Below are 19,127 nucleotides of genomic sequence, written 5' to 3' on the forward strand. Positions count from 1 at the left end.
CCCAATCCACAGACAAATCAATAGAATAATGATTCTGACAATAACAACAAAACAGTCTATAAAACATCTTAATTTACTAACACTATATAAAAACAAAAGAGACTTTATTGCCAGTTCCTATTGTGAGAAATCATGAGATGATAAAAGACAAACCTGAGTGTACAACATTTTGTGATCATTTTGGAACAGTTAAATTAATAGCTACATGTGGCTCAGAGCATTTTCTAAAGGCTAAATTAAGAAGAGATTCCTTGCACATTCCCGAAGCAATTACTCATTTAGATTTAATAATGTATAAAGAAAGCGTACTAAAAGATGGTGTGTTTGTTATAATCAATAGCCCCGGGCAACTTGTGACAATTAAAAGAAACACTTACTCAATTTATTTTCTTATTCCTAGTTTATGGATTATACCCCGCTCAAGAAATATTACTGGTTGATAATGAGAGCTGTTTCTGAACTTGACTATTGACCAACTGTCACAAAAGTAAAATCAGCTAATTCATTCTTACATTCACAAACTTCACAGCCATCAAGTCAGAGAGACTGAAGATGACATGCAAGCTAGACAAGAAAAGGCAGAGACAAAAAGCAGAGGCAGCAACAAGTTGGTGAATGCTTAAGACCTTTCTGTGACAGGTGCTTTTAGCCAAATATAACACCATTTAGACACATAAGGAAACAGCTGGTTCAATTATAGTTCTGCGCAGGCCTTTGAAAGGAGGAGTTGTGTGTAATCACACAACCAGGTCAACACAACTGAGAAAGACCTCTCCTGTTTCCTCTCTTAATGTTCTGCTCTAAGTATGCTGAATACAGTATATTGAGTCTTTACCTTCATTGCTCAACGAGTGTTCAGGCAGATGTCCTGGTAATTACTCCCAATATGATTAAATGTCTTTCTTTTCTAAAATCTTCCTTAGTCTCATCCACTGAAAGCAGTACCCTGAATTTGGCTCTCAGGCCAGGAGATTACTTTTAAGAGGAATGAACCTAAAGATATAATTGAGAGTTGCAGGATGAGGCTTTAGGGTATCCTCCTACTGCAGATCAATTATAAATGGAAAAATCAATCAACATAGATACTTCCCATGATATCACCTCTTTTTACTCTATTGAAACTGTGTTGTAGAGTTGATATATTAATCTGCTGTGATTGTTATGTATTTTAGCCAGAAGAGAAAAAAAACTATTTTTAAACAAGCAATGCATGGAAGTGGAAGAAGACAACAGAATAGGAAGGATGAGAGACCTCTTCCAGAAAATCAGAAACATCGGAGGCAAATTTCAGGCAAAAATGGGCATGATCAAAAACAAAGATGGGAGGGACCTAATAGAAGCTGAAGAGATCAAGAAAAGGTGGCAAGAATATACAGAACATCTGTATAGGAAGGATAATAATATAGAGGATAGCTCTGACGGTGTGGTGAGTGAATTAGAGCCAGACATCCTGAGGAGTGAGGTTGAATGGGCCTTAAGAAGCATTGCTAACAACAAGGCAGCAGGAGACGATGGGATCCCAGCTGAACTGTTAAAAATCTTGGAAGGTGATGCTGTCAAGGTGATGCATGCCATATGCCAGCAAATATGGAAAACACGAGATTGGCCATCAGATTGGAAAAAAATCAATTTATATCCCCATACCAAAAAAGAGAAACGCTAAAGAATGCTCAAACTTCCGTACAGTGGCACTTATTTCCCATGCCAGTAAGGTAATGCTCAAGATCTTGCAAGGCAGACTCCAGCAATACATGGAGCAAGAGTTGCCAGATGTCCAAGCTGGGCTCAGAAAAGGCAGAGGATCGAGAGACCAAATTGCCAATATCCTCTGGATAATGGAAGAAGCCAGGGAGTTTCAGAAAAACATCTACTTCTGCTTTATTGACTATTCTAAAGCCTTTGACTGTGTGGATCATAATAAACTGTGGCATGTTCTTGGTGGTATGGGGATACCAAGTCACCTTGTCTGTCTCCTGAGAAATCTGTATAAAGACCAAGCTGCCACAGTAAGAACAGACCACGGAACAACAGACTGGTTCAAGATTGGGAAAGGAGTACGGTAGGGGCTGCATACTTTCACCCTACCTATTCAACTTGTATGCAGAACACATCATGCGACATGCGGGGCTTGAAGATTCCAAGGCTGGAGTTAAAATTGCTGGAAGAAACATTAACAACTTTAGGTATGCAGATGATACTACTCTGATGGCCGAAAGTGAGGAAGAGCTGAGGAGCCTTATCACCAAGGTGAAAGAAAAAAGTGCAAAAGCTGGGTTGCAGTTAAACGTCAAGAAAACCAAGATCACGGCAACTACACCTATTGATAACTGGCAAATAGAAGGAGAAAACGTGGAGGCAGTGACAGACTTTATATTTCTAGGCGCGAAGATCACTGCAGATGCAGACTGCAGCCAGGAAATCAGAAGTCGTTTACTTCTTGGGAGGAGAGCAATGGCCAACCTCGATAAAACAGTGAAGAGAAGAGACATCACACTGGCAACAAAGGTCTGCATAGTCAAAGCAATGGTATTTCCCATAGTAACTTATGGTTGCGAGAGCTGGACCATAAGGAAGGCTGAACGAAGGAAGATAGATGCTTTTGAACTTTGGTGCTGAAGGAAAATCCGGAGAGTGCCTTGGACCACAAGAAGATCCAACCAGGATATTAGAGGCAAAGTTGAAGTATTTTGGCCACATCATGAGAAGACAGGAAAGCTTGGAAAAGATAACGATGCTGGGGAAAATGGAAGGAAAAAGGAAGAGAGGCCGACCAAGTGAGATTCCTCTGTGTTTCTCAGTGCTATGATAAAATAGTCAATCCACATTATTATTATTATTATTATTATTATTATTATTATTATTATTATTATTATTATTATTATGCTAGTGGTAAATCCACACTGATTCACAGCAATGGATGGAAAACACGTGTTAAAAAGTTCTGCTTATATCCCAATTGCAGCTGGAAAATGTGAATATTCCTATCACTGTATATAAGTGCACTCTGAAAAACAAGTGTTTTCCTTCCCTTCCCCCTGTGTATACTGCTCCAGTGAGAATGCACTTTTTAAAAGCCTGAAACAGCTGATCAGCTGATTGGACTGTCAAATGAACACACAAGTGGTTCAAGGGAAGCACAAGTGGAAAGCAATTATAAATTTGTATAAATCAGCACCAATTATAGTTCTTGAGGGCTCTCTTCCAGTTCCAAATATTGGATTAACGTCAGTGTTTTTAGATTGGGCTCAGGTATGATTTACTATCTAGTCCAGGATGATTACACTAGCAACTGGTTCAAGTTTAACTCTTTAAAAGCCTCTTCTATTGGCCTCTCTTCTTCCCTCTTATCTCATTTGAGATTGTGGCATGACACTTCAGTCTATCAAACAAAGAATGAGCTGCATTTCTGCTCATATATTTCTTGTTCCTCAAGTGCACTGAGAATACATTATGCTGGACCTTTTCATGAAACCTTTTTTTTTAAAAAACTTGACTGTGGCCAAATCCCGCTACCGTACCTAGTCTCCAAGGCAAGGTGCACCATGTTCCCATCCAAAGTGCTTTGAGGCAGATTTACCGATACAATGCAAGACTTTGCCCTTGTATTAACCAGGATATTGAATGTATGTATCACATCTTATTGTCCCACGGTTTTTACAAACAGGCTCAGCTACATATTATTAATCCACTACTGAGAAACCTTCTTGGTATATCAGCCCAATTCCAAGTGAAGTGGAAAATTTCTCTCTAAGATAGCCAGGATAAGACAACTTCCAGTATTAGACACAGGTTGAAACTTGCCTTGTATATATTTCCAGTTTATTTACCCATGTCCATATGCAACTAGAATCACACTAATTTATGAATCTACTGTGTACTTTTTCTACTGAGCAAATTGGGTCTTTGGACAGTAATAAAGATTATGATTATTAAAGTAATTAGAACTCTCTGAAACTCTTTATTTTATACTTTTTAATATTAAACACAGCTTTAATTAACAATCGTGTAAGAGCGAGATCTGACAGAAGTTTTTTTTTAAAATCCCTCCATTATGCACTGGACTTCATATGCGCATATGCGGATCTGCTTATATTTATACTTGCATGTGCGCATATCATCCAGCACATAATGGAGTGATTTAAATAACAACCTTCTGCCGGATGTCCCCCGTCTGCCTTCCATCTTGGTCTGATACAGAGGATGGTGGGGGATCCAAACCTGAGACTGACAGTCAGGTCCCAGGATTCCCCCCCCCCCCCCAAATTTAAAATGTGGATTTTGGTGTTATTTGGAAGCACCCTTAGACAGCTGTGTTAGTGATATGCACCAGCTAAAAGATGCATTTGGGCCCAAAGAAGAGAGTGCTATGAAGAGGAACTCCTCATAGAACTTTACAGTCAAGGAAACTGAGGCTCAGTTAAATATTAAAGTAAGGGGAAGTCAGCTGATATAAACCTCACAGCTCTACCACTTCTATTTAAATTATAGCAAGTTTTTTCTAAATTTGCTTCTGTACACATAAATTAAGATAACCAACCATGATGCAAACCATTGTCATTTTACTTGCACATCAGCAGGAAATGTCCTCTTTTTGGCTGAACCCACAGAAGAAACAAGAGACACATCAGAAGATGTTAATTATTGGTAGAGAATCCTGATGTATTTTTGACATGTGTGTACTATTTTGTGCATCTAACAATATATTTGTCTCTTTTATTAGTTAAACCCAATGCCATTTTCTTTGATGCTATAAATGTTCTAGTGAACATTTTATGTATTTAATTTTCTGCTGCATATATGCAAGTCCAGTATAGATTCATATATTATAAAATCAGAAGACATTAAAATAGAGTGCAGTTGCTACATTTTTTTTACTAGCCTTTCACACTGATATTTGATATTTGACAGTGCAATCTTTTCTGATCTGGCCTATTTGGGAATCCTTACCTTACCACTTCATCACACAAAGAAAGGGAAGTGTCCTAGAATGCTTCCAGGATGCTTCCTCAATGGAGCCCATCGGATGCCATCACATGACATAAGACTATTTCTGGCAAGGCTCTGTAGAGGAAGCATCCTGGCAACGTGTTAGGATGCTTACAAGAGAACACAGGAGGCTTCTCATGTTCTCATTCAGAAGAACAGGGAGAAGTTAGGCAGTGATGTTTCCCCCTGTGGAATAAGGTAAGGGGCGCAGAAGATGATTCAGGGCATGGAACAATGTTTCCCCCCACTGCCCACCAGATTCACTGCACAGAGTGGCGAATCCCCCTGCAGCCACCTGCCTTATCAATTTAGTATGATAAGGTCCTTAATTTCCTATACCCATTCTGTCCACCAGTGTGTTTGAAGTCTATAGAAACAAAATGTTGACAATGCTGGAAAGCATCCAGAGGAGGGCAACTAAAATGATCAAGGGTCTGGAGAATAAGCCCTATGAGGAGCAGCTTAAAGAACTAGGCATGTTTAGCCTGCAGAAGAGAAGGCTGAGCGGAGACATGATAGCCATGTACAAATACGTGAAGGGAAGTCATATGGAGGAGGGAGCAAGCTTGTTTTCTGCTGCCCTGCAGACTAGGACGCGGAACAATGGCTTCAAACTACAGGAAAGGAGATTCCATCTCAACATCAGGAAGAACTTCCTCACAGTGAGGGCTGTTCAGCAGTGGAACTCTCCCCCCCAGACTGTGGTGGCTCCTTCTTTGGAGGCTTTTAAGCAGAGGCTGGATGGCCATCTGTCGGGGGTGCTTTGAATGCGATTTCCTGCTTCTTGGCAGGGGGTTGGACTGGATGGCCCATGAGGTCTCTTCCAACTCTACTATTCTATGAGTCTATGATTCTATGAAAATCCTGAATGGAACAGTGAGTGTTACTTTGTCCAAGGGAGGCCTTTTTCCTTGGTGGACGGATGTGGGTAGTGGGTACATATTGACATGAACCTCAGTGGCGGAGAAACATATGTAACTCAAACTTCAGGACAGGATATGTGCAAAGTTTATGTTTCTGATACCAAGATTTCACAGCCATATAGTTCAACAGCTGGATTTTTGAACATTATTATTGTTATTACTCATTAATGTCCCACAATTCTCTTGATAATGGGACTAAAGTCAGTTTATATTTAAAACTATACAAATTAAAAACAATGCAAAAGCCTGAATAAAAATATAAATACAGGAATCTAAGACCAATTACCATATATATCTGTGTATAAGAATTTTAGGCCAAAATTATGGATTTTGGTATGACCTATGGATAAGTTGAACTCTGTGGTGAGGGAAAAGCATCATCACTGCCTTGGGAGAGTCTATCAGAAGTACAGCTTTCCCACCCAAACATTCAAGTTGGAAGCACTGCCATGGTAGAAATTGTAGCTGGATATAGTGATTATTTTAGGTTTTCCTGGGATAGTCTAAACTCTCACTATATTCAGAGAAGGAAGGAGTGAATTTTTGATGCATTGAGCTGTAGGTAAGTCCATCAAGGTTTTGGGGGTGATATTTTGACAAAAATACTCTTACATGAGTATATACAGTCAACAATGTATGAATTAAAATATTACAAATTTTAAACATTAACATACATTGAAAGACTATAAACTAAACCTAGTACAATTTTAAAACTCTAACTCTCCATTAGCCTGATGGTAGAAGAATATTTTGACCTTACTATGGAAGGGCAGCAAAGTCTGTGCTCCAAAGTCTGGGAGCACCAATAAAAAATGCCCTCCTCCTTGTTCCCACCAAACAAGTTTTTTTAAAAAGCAGATAAATTTTGATTACTTAACCTCCTCTCCTCCTGTTATTATCAATGTTACTACTACCACCATCCATACCTTGTTAATATTAAGGAAAACTCTAAACTTTCTTATTTTATTGAAATGCTTAACTTTGCATACTTGTCAAGTATCTTTCAGGGCAGTTTTATTTTGCATGCAGATATAAGGTAGCAAGTAAAGATAAAAATGTTATGTATGTTTAAGAGAAATCAAGCTATTGAATTAGTGATGAATGTCTTCCAACTTGTGTCATTTATCGCTTGTAAAAACAGAACAAAATACTTTTTCATCAGGATGATTCCAGACAAAGCAGTTCTGAAAGCAAAGGAATGGAACCAATAGTACATGAGAACTTTATAAAACTAAAAAAAAAACTAAAAAAAAACTGGGGAGGAGTATACATCTATATACTCTTACTATTTCTTGTAGTTTCCTCTTCCTTTACTTCTTTCAAATCAAACTCATTCTCACAGTGCAACAAAAGAAAAAATGAAGAAATGTTTCATAAAGAAATACTTTTAAAAACAATCAAATATAGTTTTATAGAAAAATATTCCTATGTTGCCACATTTTTATGTTTGTTTTTGCTCAGTCACTTAGAAAGCCATGTGCCTTTATGAAGCTGCAAAGACATTTTAAAATATCCCACTCATAATACTGTGAGACTAGTGTAACTCCTCAAACCAAGTAAAAAACTTTATAGGAGAATTATGAACAGCCAAGTTTTAAAGTATGCATTTCAAAACAATTAAAACAAATAAATCTGCCTTCTACAATTGCATTATTTGGCTCAGCACAAAGGAAATGAAATGGTATTTCACAGAATAATTGATTAAATACATTCTCAGTGTTCAGGCCAAAATTGGAAGATACAACAATATAATAAAAATGAATAGATGCACAAAACAGCACAATACTCCCTCCACACACACACACACCAATCCTATAGGTAATAATACTTTCCTGAGAAATACTTTCTTTGATGTTGTAGCTTTATGCTTATCTTCAAAATTAAATAAAAACAATTTTGCCAGCAATATGAAACAGCTATACAAGCTTGGAAGCGATCATGAAATTTCTTATTAAAAGAGAAACCTTGTAAAGTTGGAGGTTGTAATTAATCTACCATTCTGACTGAGGCAGACAACGGGAATATAACTAACACAGCTGCTTTAATGCACAAAGTGAAGGAGCCTTTAAAAAGAACCATTCAATAAAGTACTGTCAGATGTAGAAAATAAAACCCTACATGATGCCTGCTTACCTCTCACAGCGTGAGCCGACATAACCAGGGGGGCACTCATCACATATTAATCCACGACTTCGGTCCAGATGACAAGTAGGGCTAAAACTTTGTTGTTGATGTAGGGCAAGAAGAGGGACACAGAGAAAACACAGAAAGAAATTCATTAGCAGCATAGTTGCTGTCCTTCTTCGGAGCACGTTGCTTTCAAAACAGAACATGGGTGAAGTTTGTCTGGTCTCACACATGGGGCTTAAGTTCGGCTCCAGCCAGTAGGCTATTTCTGCCGACACTGGATATAGCTCAAGCGGATGGCAGCATCCAAATGACATGTTGTTATGGGACTTTAGTCTATCAATGACAAGCTACACCATTTAAAAAAGCAGGAATGTACAGCTGTTTGTCTGAGTCCCTGAGGGCCTGGCAACATACAGTATCCCAGACTACAGTCCTCAGTTAAATCTCACTGGAGCTGAAAGACAATTGATTGGCAAACCCAATGAACCCAGATTGCTTGGAGGATGAAATAATGCAACTAACACCTGCAGTAAAGAGGAATGTGGAGGCACGCATATTTAGAAGATGATGTTTTTCAGAATTGGCTAAATCTATCTCTAGGGATAGACATAGATCAATGAATGAGGATACCTGGCATTTTTGTTAAGTGCAATCAATGCCCTTCTGCTGACAGAAGACATCCAACAGTGGAGTGGGGTGGCTGATGATTTTGGGTGGTTTTCTCTCCTGTTATATATTCTATCAACCAGATTGGTAGTGGTGAGAGAACTGAAGAGTGGATTATTGAAAATAATCATCTAATTCATTCCATTGATCATTGTTTATTTATTTATTTATTTATTTACAGTATTTATATTCCGCCCTTCTTACCCCGAAGGGGACTCAGGGCGGATCACATTGCACACATATAATGCAAACATTCAATGCCCTAACATAGAACAGAGACAGAGACAAACGCAGGCTCCGAGCTGGCCTCGAACTCATGACCTCTTGGTCAGAGTGATTTGCTGCAGCTGGCTGCTCACCAGCCTGCGCCACAGCCCAGTCTGTTCTAGCTATGTTCTTCTGTATTACCTAACACTCACTGCAAAAAGGGAAGCAAAGGGCAACTCATGCCTGTTTATTGTCTTGTAAACTTAAGCTTTTAGTTGTCATACCTTACCCAGAAAGTGGAAGTTTCTAGAGGGAAAATAAGTAGGGTTATACTTAAAATGCCTAAAAGCTATTTGTCATTGACCTCATGACCTCTTGGTCAGAGTGATTTGTTGCAGTTGGCAGCTCACCAGCCTGCGCCACAGCCTGATAGTCGAGGGTCATCAACTGGATAGCATCCTTAATAATGTAGCATTCACAATCAGGCGTGACAATACTCATAGACATTTCCCATTCTTTTTGAGCACATTCATGACAAAAGGTTAGATTTTAATAGGACTGTAAAGACCCAGAGGGTGGTGGCTGTCTGGATTATTTAAATGAGAGTGTGAAGTATATCACATGAACAGGGCTTTGCAATATAATCACATACATGTCTCCTTTAAAATAGATTCTACTCAGCTCAATGGGACTTGCTCCTAGGTAAGCTTTTACTAGACGGTGATGTCAGTTGTTCAAATTGTCTGTGAAATAGCAACTGACTATCCTCCATAATTCCACATACCCTAAAGTCTCAAACTGTTTATATACATAAGAGGCTGAGTCTTATTTCATGTTTCCTTCTTTTTGAAAGAAATATGATAGCAGTAACACAGCTGCATCTCTCACAACCCAATCATTTGCATGTTTACAATTCCCTCTGATAGTATTTTACCCTAGCTGTGTACCTCTGCCTTCTAGCATTTTATTTCCTCTATTTCTCTCCCTCTGGTATCTGATTGACACACAGTAATGAGGTAATCTGCTGGCACAATGAAAGATACAAAAAGTTTGAAACAACAGGGTTTCTGCCACTCTACTATTTTAAAGTGATCACTCCTCAATTATTCTTCCTTTTTATTTCATTTAGAGATTTGTTGGAACTACAGCGCCATTCAATTTGCCAAACAACTCAGCAGCAGACCTGCAGCCTTAGGACAAAGCTCGGGCAAAATAGCGGAATAAGTAAGCAATGTTAACTGTCATTCCTCTATTAGTGATGAACCTCTACAGGTTTGTGATGAGATGCATTTGAGATTTTATTTATTTATTTATTTATTTACAGTATTTATATTCCGCCCTTCTCACCCCGAAGGGGACTCAGGGCAGATCACATTATGTACATATAGGGCAAACATTCAATGCCCATAAACACATTGAACCGAGACAGAGACAACAGACAGACAGACGCAGAGGCAATTTAACCTTCTCCTGAGGGGATGTTCAATTCTGGCCACAGGGGGGAGCAGCTGCTTCATCATCCACTCTGATGGCACTTCCTCACTTCCTCATTCCAACATTGTAAATTAGTTAAACTTGCCTCCCCACTTTTATAAGTGGTACCTTATTTCCTACTTGATAGATGCAACTATCTTTCAGGTTGCTAGGTCAGCAACGAGCAGGGGCTATATTTTTTTATTTTTAATTGACGGGTGCTCACCCTGCCACTGGCTGGCCTCAAACTCATGACCTCATGGTCAGAGTGATTTATTGCAGCAGCTGTTTACCAGCCTGCACCACAGCCCGGCCCCAATGTGTCCTCTGAATACTTAAAATTCTTATGAAATCCAAACAATAAATTAATGAATATTTTTTAAAGATAATTATGACTGGCATTCATAACATGACTATGGATGTGTAACCTACACATCCATTCCTTAACTGCTCCATGTTCATGATCTTTTTGCAGTCATGATCAGGGCACTATTGCTACAATGGTAACCGCTTCCTCAAATCTACTTTATTGGGTATCAGCCACATCAGGAGAAGGAGATCCACTCTGATGGCAATCAGGCTATGAATTGATGACATTCCCATCCTTTCCTACTAGTGAGTAAGGCTGTGACAGAAAGGACTAATAGGAAGAGGTGGAGAAACATCCTTAGGAGTATCAATATATATTTACATAGAAGTAAACATAGGTAGACATAAAGAGAGTACACTTTGGGTCATTCAAACTATCTAATCCTATTACTACTGTTAACTGTGAGACATTCTTGATTCTTCAGTGTAAGCACTACTGCATTTCCTATATGAAATACTAGTTAGACAATTAACTGGGAGTAGAGATCCAGGCTCTGGCCACTTGACGTATGATTTTCAACAGGATACATTGGAAGTATCCAATTTTCCCATGTAACTGTGACCAGTATATATTTATTTTGTTTTTAAAATATATATCCTGCTTTATAGAAGGTGGAGGGCTTTACAGAAGGTGGAATCTAACCAGCAGGAACTTTAAAAATAATCCAGACAATGCAAAACAACCTAAACAGATAAAAATCTACAATAAAGCAAATAGGCAGAAGAATGAAAAAAAAGGAAACTTAGAATGAAATACTGTAAATCCAAATCATTGATTCTTGGGCCTATATGACAAGCCTTATTCCCATGTTGAAATTATGCCAATGTTGGCACTAATCAAGCGGCGGGGGGGGGGGGGGGGGATTTTTTACAGCTTGAGGACAAGCCACAAAGATATTTAGATACATTATCAGGAGGAATTTCTAACAAGAGTTTAAAAACCATCAGAGATTAAAGTATAATGTTGTATGTGTAATAGCATTACATAGTAAGTGGGGTATTTATTGTTTCTACTTACATATTTCCACATGTCATTTATGATGCTCTAACCATGAGCTCAAAGACTTGGAGTGTGGACCAAGAAAGTAATTCCCACTTGCTGCTTGGTCGGTCATAATTCTGGATTCTAGGTCAGTAATGATCAAATGTCAGTAATAATGCAGCTAGTTGTGCTACATCTAGCTACATCATTACACCATGCCATATTTTTACTCATTTCTCACATTCATGGTATTTATGAGAAATACATTGTGGATCATTGCCTGTAGGTGTTCTTCTGAACCTATAGGATAAAAGCAGCCTCATGCCTTCAAATTATAGCCCACTGTGGTTGGGGATGTCTGAGACCAGGGACCCTTTTATATTGTACAGTTATAGTGCTACATTCAACTTCAACTCCCATGCTTGTGTCCTATGGAATCTCAGGCAGAGAAAAGGCAAATCCTGGGGTTCCATTGGATGTTGCAAGGGCTGGGCTGTGGCACAGCTGGTTAGTAGCCAGCTGCAATAAATTGCTGCTGACTGAGAGTTCGTGAATTCGAAGCCAGCCTGTGTTGGATTGAGCGCCCAAACATTAAAAATAACCCAGCTCTTTGCTGACCTAAGCAACCTGAAAGATAGTTCATCTATCAAGTAGGAAATGTAGGTAACACTTATGCAGGGAGGCTAATTTAACTAATTTACAACACCATAAAAATCGTCCAGCAGCATGCAGAAAGGAATGAGGAAGCAATCCATCTAGGACTCGGTGTCACAGTGAATGATGAAGCAGTAGCTCTCCCTGTGGCCAGAATTGAGCATACCCTCATGAAGCCTGGAAGCTGGAAAAATGTTAAATTGCCTCTGTGTCTCCGTCTCTGTATGTATGTCATATGACATTAAATGATTGCTATGTATATGTACATTGTGATCTGTCCTGAGCCCCCTTCGGGATGAGAAGGGCAGAATACTGTAAAAATACTGTGGTAGTTCCCCGCTTATGGAATGCCCTCCCGAGAGAAATCAGGCAGGCTCCCTCTCTCCTATCCTTCCATAAAAGAGTTAAGACTTGGCTGTGGGACCAGGCCTTTGAACAATAGTAACAGCATCAACTATAACTATATGTCTCAGGATATAATGATAGACCCAGTTCAGACTCGAAACGTGCCTAAATGTATATTTATATGTGTATTTTATGAATGTTTCAATGTAACTTAATTTTAAATTGTATTGAACTGTTATTGTAATTTTTATATGTGTGCTTCATATTTGTGAGCCACCCTGAGTCCCCCTTTTGGATGAGAAGGGTGGGGTAGTAATACTGTAATAAACAAACAAACAAACAAACAAACAAATAAATGCAAAGATAATTAGAGAGGAATCACAGTGCTGAAATCATAGTGCAAAAAGACAGTCACACAGTGGTTCTTATTGTAGGTAGTGCTCATATCATGACATAAAATTAGAATCTTTGTGAGATACCTACTTTCCCATGTAAATCTCTACTGGGTTGTATTTCTCAAAAGAAGTGGTAATAAGAAGAGGAGAAATGTTACGACTCTGTCCTAGACAATTTTTATCTTTCTGGTACCCCAGGAAACTTCGGGGGCCTTCTTTAGGTAGGCCACAATAAAGGACCATACATCCCACATGCCAATTGGTCAGGGTAATTTGACCTCCCAGGTGCAAGATGTTCACTTGTGCTTTACCTGGTTACATGAAAATAGTCTTTGCCAAAGAACCAAGCTAAAAAAGCTTCAATTTCTTTTCCTTCTTTTTCTGGTTAACATGAAAAAATGGAACAAAAACTGTTTAGCTTATGAGTATTTGCTTTGTGTTGATACTCATTTCTATGTCTAGAATCTCTCGAAAAAGGAAAAAGGCAGAATTTACGTGTTTGCTGAAGAACATTGTTAGCAAAGGTATTACTCCTCCCCCCCCCCCCCCCCCAATGCTTCCAGGGAGAGTTCAACATTACAGCCCAAATTTGCAACTTACTTGTTTGAAGGTATACTCAGTGGGCAAGCACACAGCTGGCAGTCATCAGGTTTTCCTTTAGTAGCATCTCCATAGAAACCAGGAAGACATTTATCACAATATAGGCCACCTGTGTTGTGCTTGCAGTCCTAAACAGGCAGGAAAAGACACAAACCAGCCTTTCAGAATATCATACAACCACTGCTGTTAACAATCACAGTAGGGGATGCTGTGCTCCATGCCTGTCTATCACATTCTTAATGAACCTCCTTCAAGGACCTTAAATAACATACATACTTTTCATCCTTAACCACTTTCTATTCTTTCAACATTCTTATGAGTTGTAAATTACACTGAGCTACCTAAGGAAGTTGGAAATCAAGTTGATATGGGTGTAGGAAATAATAATCATAATCACAATAATTGTGAACTGTTTTTTGGTAATTATTCGCATTCTCATTTTTCTTCTTTCTCTCTTCACACACAGTTCTTTTTTTAAAAATTCCATGCAGATAATAACTTTATTTTTGTACCCCGCCTCCATCTCCCCGCAGGGACTTGGGGTGGCTAACATGGGGCCAAGCCCAAATTTCCACAATAAACTGAATAAAATACATTCACAATAAAAACATCATTAACATTTAACATTACACAGAAGGAGTCCCCGATGGCGTAGTGGGTTAAAGCCTTGTGACTTGAACGTTGGGTTGCTGACCTGAAGGCTGCCAGGTTCGAATCCCACCTGGGGAGAGCGTGGATGAGCTCCCTCTATCAGCTCCAGCTCCATGCGGGGACATGAGAGAAGCCTCCCACAAGGATGGTAAAAATATCAAAAACATCCGGGTGTCCCCTGGGCAACGTCCTTGCAGACGGCCAATTCTCTCACACCAGAAGCGACTTGCAGTTTCTCAAGTCACTCCTGACATGAAAAAAAAAAACATTACACAGATCAAACCAGCATTTAACAACAATATAATGGTAAGTAAAACCACCGAATAAAACCAATGCAACAGGTTAAGATAAGAAGGCTGGGCAGTGGTGCAAAAAGTGCATGATTAAAATCTAATGAGGTAGATAAAGGTGCTGTAATAAAAAGGAGAATTCAAGGTGGAATAAACGAGGAGAGTAATTACAAAATAAGGGCAAAAAGAACAATACATTAGGCCCAATAATATCAATGCTGAGGAGATAATTCTTATGATCAGTTGTTGAAAGCACACTGGAAGAGCCAGGTTTTCAGATCTTTCTTAAAGGCTACCAGAGTGGGTGCCTGCCTGATCTCCCTGGGGAGGGAGTTCCAGAGCCGAGGGGCCACCATGGAGAAGGCCCTCTCCCTCATTCCCACAATGGCAGGGAGAAGTGGCTTCTTCACACTTAGCTCCACTAATTTCTTTCTTCCATCATTATTTTTCCAAAAATTCTGTTTGTAAAGAAAAGAATTCTGGTCTGAAAAAAAGTTACCGCTGGACTCTCTCTCAGACCCAGTTCAGATGTAAAGAGAGAAACTCACCAAAACAGGAGGGATGGGGCCTGCCTGATATCACCAGGGATGGAGTTCCACAGCCGAGGGGCCATCACTGAGAAGGCTCTGTCTCTCGTCCCAACCAGTTGCATTTGTGCAGAGGTTGGAACAGAGAGCAGGGCCTCTCCATTTGATCTTAAAGCTCTTATAGGCTCATAGAGAGAGATGTGTTCAGCCAGGTAAGCTGGACCAGAATCATATAGGGCTTCATAGGTCAAGACCAGCACTTTGAATTGGGCTCAGTAGCAAACTGGCAGCCAGTGGAGCTGATGTAACAGTAATATGCTTCCGGTACACTGCCTCAGTTAGAAATCTGGCTGCCGCTCGTTGGACTAATTGAAGCTTCCAGGCCGTCTTCAAAGGCACTTTTAAATTGGTATTGAAGAAAGTGGTTTTGCCGTGCAATTGATTACATAGGAAAACCTGGAACCAGTGTGAATCTCTGATGGTGATTACACAATCCACAGGTCACTGAAACACATTAGGGAGTTTCTTTCATATGTTTTTGTGGGAATTTGCTGTCTGGCTGCTGCATACTAGCTTCAAACTGCACTAAATGCTTAGTCTACATGTGGCCTTAATTTTCTGTATAGATAGATATTATTGCAGTGGTTCTTAACCTGTGAGTCCCCAGGTGTTTTGGTCTATAACTCCCAGAAATGCCAGCCAGTTTACCAGCTGTTAGGATTTCTGGGAGCTGAAGGCCCACAGGTTGAGAACCACTGTATTATTGCTTTCCTCTTGCAAACATCTCTAATAACCCCCCTGTCTGTTCATCTGAAGGAATGAATGATCTATTTGATTTACTTTCCATTTAATTTTTTTAAAAAGAAACAGATATATGAAATGGGAAACTAACAGTCTGAATGTTCATCAAGCTACATATTCAAGTGCAGACATCCCATCAGCACCACATGAGTCTCAACATAGAAGCATTTTGACATACTATCCCAGTTAGCCAACACATACACACATCAATAACTGTTAAACCATGTTTCTATTTGATTGCTCAACTACAGATTCTATGAACAAATATGAATGGACATGTTGCAACTGTTTAGAAGACCAACAATATAGGTGGGAAATAAAAGTGCAGGTTTCGCACATCATAATGGTAACTATGGTTACATTTTTTTCACATGCCACAGCATTAACAATCTATTATTATCACTCACAGAAAAAAGTGAAGGAAAAAGTCTATGCCAGTCTGACAGGTAGAGAGGAAGATGAGTGGGAAAGGGCCACAGTGCTGTCAAGCACTTCTAGTTTCTTCATTAAACATGTCCATGAGCTCTGAACTAGCCCTCAGTGTTTTGACATGATTCCTCAGAACACCCTTAAAACTTGAACCATTGCATAACACTTAATCTGTGCTTACATGCAATGTTAATAACATGACATGTCTACTCAATGTCTATATTTCAGAGATCATGGGCATCTTAATGGAAATATAAATACAATATGGGTGTGGAAGAGATCAAAGGCTTTTGTGGATTATTCCAAGATATGTGTTAGAAAAGGGTTAAAAATACAGACTGAGACTACAGCTGTTCATCTAAATTCTTATTATGAGTCAAAGAAACGTATTTCAGTTTCTTTTCAAGTATATTTCAAAGCTGAGGAAGAGTCAAAAGAAGTAACATATCAGTAAATTAGCTGCCTAAATTGTCTGTTGTATTACTGGGGAAAAAACACCATGAATAGTAATGAGAAGGCCAAAAGGCTCAGTACATCCCAACAGAAAAAAATCCCTTTGATGTGAAGCATGCCTCTTTTTTTAGCACTCAAACTTCTCTCTCTTTCTTTCTTTTTCACTTCAAAAGGCTTATGATCCAAATTGAACTGCAGCATTTAACTGCCTGCATGGATACCGACCAATCCTTCTTCGCTTATAGAGAACACAAAATCCCCAAATAGATTTTCAAGACTTAGTTTCTGGGCACTTTCTCTGGTCAAAATAATATAGTGCATGGGTGGATACTCCAGTGAAGAGAAAACACAGGATAAATGCAAATAGATTATGTAGACACTACATGTTATTGTTTAAAGGGATGTATTTTCCATCTAGTCTTCTCAATAGTGCAGTTTATTTGCTAGAGAACATTGCTACAGATAGCAGTGGAGTTCTATAATTCAGAACTAACAGCGCACTGGTCACAGCAACTTTTGCCAGGATTGATTTCTTCCAAATATTTCTTCCTCTTTCTTTCCATTTGGCAAAAAGTACTAGGGATGTGCTTCACAGATAAGAAGCATATGGGCAATTGGACTGGTTTGACATAGATTGTTTCAGGTATGATCCACTTCAGCTCAGTTCCTTGCATCATGTTGGAAATCCAAAATTTTGTATGCATCCCCATTGATACACAGTAAAACAATTGTACAACTATAGATTGAGTATCCCTTATCCGGAAATCCAAAATCTCCCATATGGCTGGCTGAGATTGTGACATCTTTGCTTTGTATTCTGATGATTCAATGTACAGAAAGTTTGTTTCTTGCACAACATTATTAAAATATTGTTTGTAAATTTTCCTTCAGGCTATGTGTATAAGGTGTACATAAAACATAAATAAATTCCATGTTTAGATTTGGGTCTAAGATATCTTACTATAAATATGCAAATATTCCATAAAAAATTAAAAATCTGAAATCTAAAACCTAAAACAACTCTGGCCCCAAGAGATATTCAACCAGTATAGCTTTTCTATTTTTGGATGGAAGTGGATGAAATCTTCCAGCACAGTAGTACTTGACAGCTGTCATATTTCAGATAGATAAAGGCAGCTGTTTGCAAATAAGAAAGAGCAAATGTTGTGCAGTGGTCTGAGGGTTCATCTGCAGTGTAGAATTAATGCAGTCCAACTACACTTTAACTGCTATAGCCCATCAATTAGGGCTAAAAATAGTCTGTTTTGTTAACTTTTTATCTGCTTGAGCAGCTATTTTTGGAAGAGAAAAAGTTCAGGAACAAGAAGCACAAGACAATTGCCCTCCCCATTCCCTTCATTATGGCTAAATATGCTAAAGGAACCTCTGTGATGAAAGTCTCCAAGAATGTTTACCGATCTGAAACTGCATTATATGGCAGTGTAGATGGGGCCACTGACAGCTGTTCTTTGTAGATACAGTCCAAAGCTCTGTGTTTGAATCCAGAAGGAGAGTCCTGCTAAAGTCCTTCCATGTTTGAAAGCTGCAGATCTCAATCACAAAACCAAACCGGCTCTCTTCTCCCTTGAACAGTCCCATGACTTGGTTCTGAGAGATTTCAGTTGACTCCTAGGGCCCCTTCTACACTGTCCTTATATCTCAGGATCTGATCCCAGATTATCTGTTTATCCCAGATTATATTGCAGTGGCGACTCAGATAATCCAGTTCAAAGCAGATAACCTGGGATCAGATCCTGGGATATAAGGACAGTGTATAAGGGGCCTAGAACTATGGAGAAGGGGAAACAAAGTATGTTTAGTGATGTGCACTATTATCCCAGTAGTTATAAATCACATATTTATAGGATTTGTAAGGCTGTTCGTCCCTATGTAATAAATTAATTCTAATAATCTCAAATATTTTAGTTCAACTTAATTGTGACCAACATCAGCTCACCTTGGGCTAATGTGAAAAATGGTCCTAAATGACTCTGTAAGGGCCTGTCTTTTCTTTTGCAACTCTAAAAACCATCCTTGGAGATAATTAGTGACTGGCAGATTACCATAACAAGAACATTGTCTCTAGTGTTGTCAAAAGCTTTCATGGCCAGAATCACTGGGTTGCTGTGAGTTTTCTGGGCGGTATGGTTGTCTCAATTTATCTCTAGAATTGTCTCTAGAATTCTAGTACCAAAACAATTATTGCCTTGCTGTCTGATAGGCAGAGTTCTAAGCCATCAGACAGG

The 19,127-nt window shown here is 39.1% G+C and overlaps 1 protein-coding gene across 1 annotated transcript in view; it reads right to left on the reverse strand.

Annotated features, from left to right (window-relative positions):
• Nucleotides 1–19,127, reverse strand: part of lama2 (laminin subunit alpha 2) — a 630,991-nt gene that overhangs the window by 242,940 nt on the left and 368,924 nt on the right. The window contains 2 exon segments of the mRNA XM_062978830.1: nt 8,043–8,129; nt 13,731–13,858. Coding sequence (XP_062834900.1) covers nt 8,043–8,129; nt 13,731–13,858 — 215 coding nt within the window.

Source organism: Anolis carolinensis, chromosome 1 (assembly GCF_035594765.1).
Source record: "Anolis carolinensis isolate JA03-04 chromosome 1, rAnoCar3.1.pri, whole genome shotgun sequence".
Classification (NCBI taxonomy): Eukaryota; Metazoa; Chordata; class Lepidosauria; order Squamata; family Dactyloidae; genus Anolis; species Anolis carolinensis.